The sequence below is a fragment of the Bison bison genome, unplaced genomic scaffold (genome assembly GCF_000754665.1).
Source record: "Bison bison bison isolate TAMUID 2011002044 unplaced genomic scaffold, Bison_UMD1.0 scf7180017864289, whole genome shotgun sequence".
Lineage (NCBI taxonomy): Eukaryota > Metazoa > Chordata > Mammalia > Artiodactyla > Bovidae > Bison > Bison bison.
Genome location: NW_011494861.1, coordinates 10496746 through 10499590, shown reverse-complemented (window position 1 = coordinate 10499590; position 2845 = coordinate 10496746). Strand labels below are relative to the sequence as shown.

At 61.6% G+C, this 2845-nt stretch overlaps 1 protein-coding gene across 1 annotated transcript in view; it reads right to left on the bottom strand.

Annotated features, from left to right (window-relative positions):
• PANK4 (pantothenate kinase 4) overlaps positions 1–2845 on the bottom strand; it is a gene marked incomplete at its 5' end in the record, with an annotated part of 11636 nt that continues 8791 nt past the window's right edge. The window contains 6 exons of the mRNA XM_010850213.1: positions 1–560; positions 1169–1237; positions 1347–1447; positions 1782–1886; positions 2286–2335; positions 2462–2517. Coding sequence (XP_010848515.1) covers positions 347–560; positions 1169–1237; positions 1347–1447; positions 1782–1886; positions 2286–2335; positions 2462–2517 — 595 coding nt within the window. The remainder of the gene's footprint in view (positions 561–1168; positions 1238–1346; positions 1448–1781; positions 1887–2285; positions 2336–2461; positions 2518–2845) is intronic.

The window sequence follows — 2845 nt, the reverse complement described above, 5'->3', positions numbered from 1 at the left end:
TCACTCTGGAAACTCTATTTGCTGCGCCCCGACCTCGGCATCCTGTCAGAGGCGGATATGTATATATATTTATATATATATATGTATATATATATAAAAGATTATTTAACAGTTAAATAGATTCCAATATGAATGTCTCATGGGACAAAAGTTGTGTCTCCCACCACGAACACGGCAGCATTAAAGGAACACTGAGCCCAAGGCCATGAGCACTGGGCCCACCCCGGCGCACCCGGCTCCGAGTCACTGAAGCACAATATAAATATTTTGATTTGAACACGGTTCCCTGTTGCAGTCGAAATACATTCCTGACGCGTGACCAGCAGAGTAGCCCGGGGGCCGTGCCTCACTCAGCTGGGACCTCATACTTGAAGATGACACTGAAGAGCTGGCCGCCCAGCCGCTCAGCCAGCCAGGAGTTCTTGATGACAGCCAGCTTCAGGCTCTCGCAGCACAGCGCCGCATGGTAGTTGGTATGGACGGCACGGCCCATGCCCTCAATGACCACCAGGTCGGCACCACGCTCCCGCACCAGCACGGCCAGCCCCTTGTCCAGGCGGCTTTGGGGAGGAAGGAGGCAGTGAGGGAGGTGCAGGCAGGGGCCTCAAGCCCTGCACTGAGTCACACCCCGCCTCCTGCCAAAGGCAGTGACCCTGAGCTCACCAACTTTGTGGGCCCTGAGTCCAGCCTGCTCCCCAGACAACCAGCCAGGCAGCCGCCCTCCCAAGACCTGGGGATCAAGGCCTCGGGGACTTGCGGCAGCTGTGCTCATTTCTACAAGGCGGCTTGTCCTGAAAACTGGGCCTTCGTGATGCTTTTCTATTTGCATGGGGTTTTACTGTCCCCCCCACCCAGGGAGGGATGAAGTCGACACCAGAGAGGTGTCACAAGAAGAGACGGAGAGGCTGACACCCAGAGTCCCATGTTGCCTTTACATGGGTGGCGCCACCTTCTAGGAGCCCTGGATGGAGAGCTCTATAGCCATGAACTGATTATCTGAGAGCAACTACCCCCGGTGGGGAGATGGCCCCACCACTTACAGGGGGACAAAGGGCCCCTGCTCCCTCCACCCACCCTCGCAGGTCCCCTGCCACAGGGCTGCGGCCAGCCCTGCTGACTTCTGCCTCGCCCAGGGGGCCCAGAGGCCTGGGAGTGGAGGGCTACCTACCTGAGGTCCAGGCATGGGGAGCTGGAGCCTGTCTGCACCAGCAGGAGCCTCTCTTCTCTGAGCGCCGAGCTGCCGAGCATAGGGGTCGGCACTGTGAGGTGACACCCCAGGAAGCTGCCCCCCGGGCCCCTGCCCCTGCCCCCTCAGGGTGCCGGGCCCAGCCTCCCACACAGCTTACTGGATGACGGGGTCCATGGCTGCAATGCGCTCGGCCACAATGAGGGATTCGCTATAGGTCACGTCGTTCAAGGCGGGTCCTGAGTTGCACGCCAGGATGACCTGTGGCAGGATGCCCAGCTCTTTAGCAACCATGATGGTGCCAGGCCAGCCTGGGCTCACCTGCCCGCCCCGCACCCCTCCACCCCGGGGGCGCTGCTGGCCAAGAGCATGGCTTCTGGCGACCTCTCACGGCCTGGACAGCTCTCATGTCAGGCTGACCAAGGTCAGGCTGACATAAGCCCTGGAACCCGACACGTGGGGTCTCTTCCTCTCCTCCCGCCCTGCCGCGGCCTCCCTGGCACCTACCTGCGCACGGAGGAGCCCAGGGCAACGCCAACCCCACCGGGCGCAGGCGCGTGGGGCAAGGGTCCTGCCGTGTGGCCCCTACACTCACCTCCGTCCCTCTAGAGAGAAGCTCCCTGACAAAGGGGAAGACTCCCAAAATGACGTCTACTCCACTGTTATCTGCGAAAATTAAGGCACATTTGTGAGGGGGCCCCTGTAAGACAAAACCAGGACGTTCAGTTGGGAACAGGCGCGTCCAAGCGTTCCAGACACCTCCACAGTCCACTCCCCACAGCTGGGCAAGGGCTGCCAGGTTTGCCAGCGCCGGGGGCATGGGGCAGCCCCGGCCTCTTCCAGAACAGCTGGCCTGAAGGACCTCTGAGCTGAGGCCAGCGGCCTGATGTCTGTCCTGTGGGAGTCAGGCTCGGAGCAGGGAAGTCACCCTGTACTCCCAGCTTGGGGGCGGGGAGACTGGTGAGCCCTTGGCTTACCCCGGGTCCCCCCTGGGCAGCTGTGCGTCCATCCCCTGCACTGCCGCCCGTCCTAGGAACCCCGCTCAGCCCCCTGCCCCCAGGCCCCGAGGGCACAGGACAGAGGTGTGGCGGCTGTGTACCTTCAGTCTCTGCAGCCATTTGCTGTAGGAGTCCACGAGCCAGGGTCGCTCTGTGGGAACAGGGACGAGGTCACCCACTGCCCGTTTCTCACCTGCCCCCGGCTTGGTTGGGACACGTGGCCCCCGCTACTCTCCCCCGAGTCTCCAGACCAGAGGCAAGCCCTGGGTGCCCCTACCTTGCAGCTTCTTTTTTGCCTCCTCGAACCCAAACTGCGGGTCAGACTCAAGGACACTGCACGGGGAGGAAGACACAAACAGTCACCCAAAGTCCAGACCTTAGCTTAGCCCTGACCTCAGCCCCCAGTCTCAGCTCCCTGACCGTAGCCTCTGACCTCAGCTCCGCTCCTTGATCTTAGCTCCGACCTCAGCTCCCTGACCTAAGCTTCCTGACCTTAGGCCCTGACCTTAGGCCCCAGACCTCAGCTTCCTGATCTTAGACCCTGAACTCAGCCCTGGCTCTCACACCCCCGACATCAGCTTCCCTGACCTCAGCCCCGACCTCAGCGCTGGCTGCCTGAGGCCCCGAGCTGGACGAGCGCACGGTCACCATCACTGCTGCC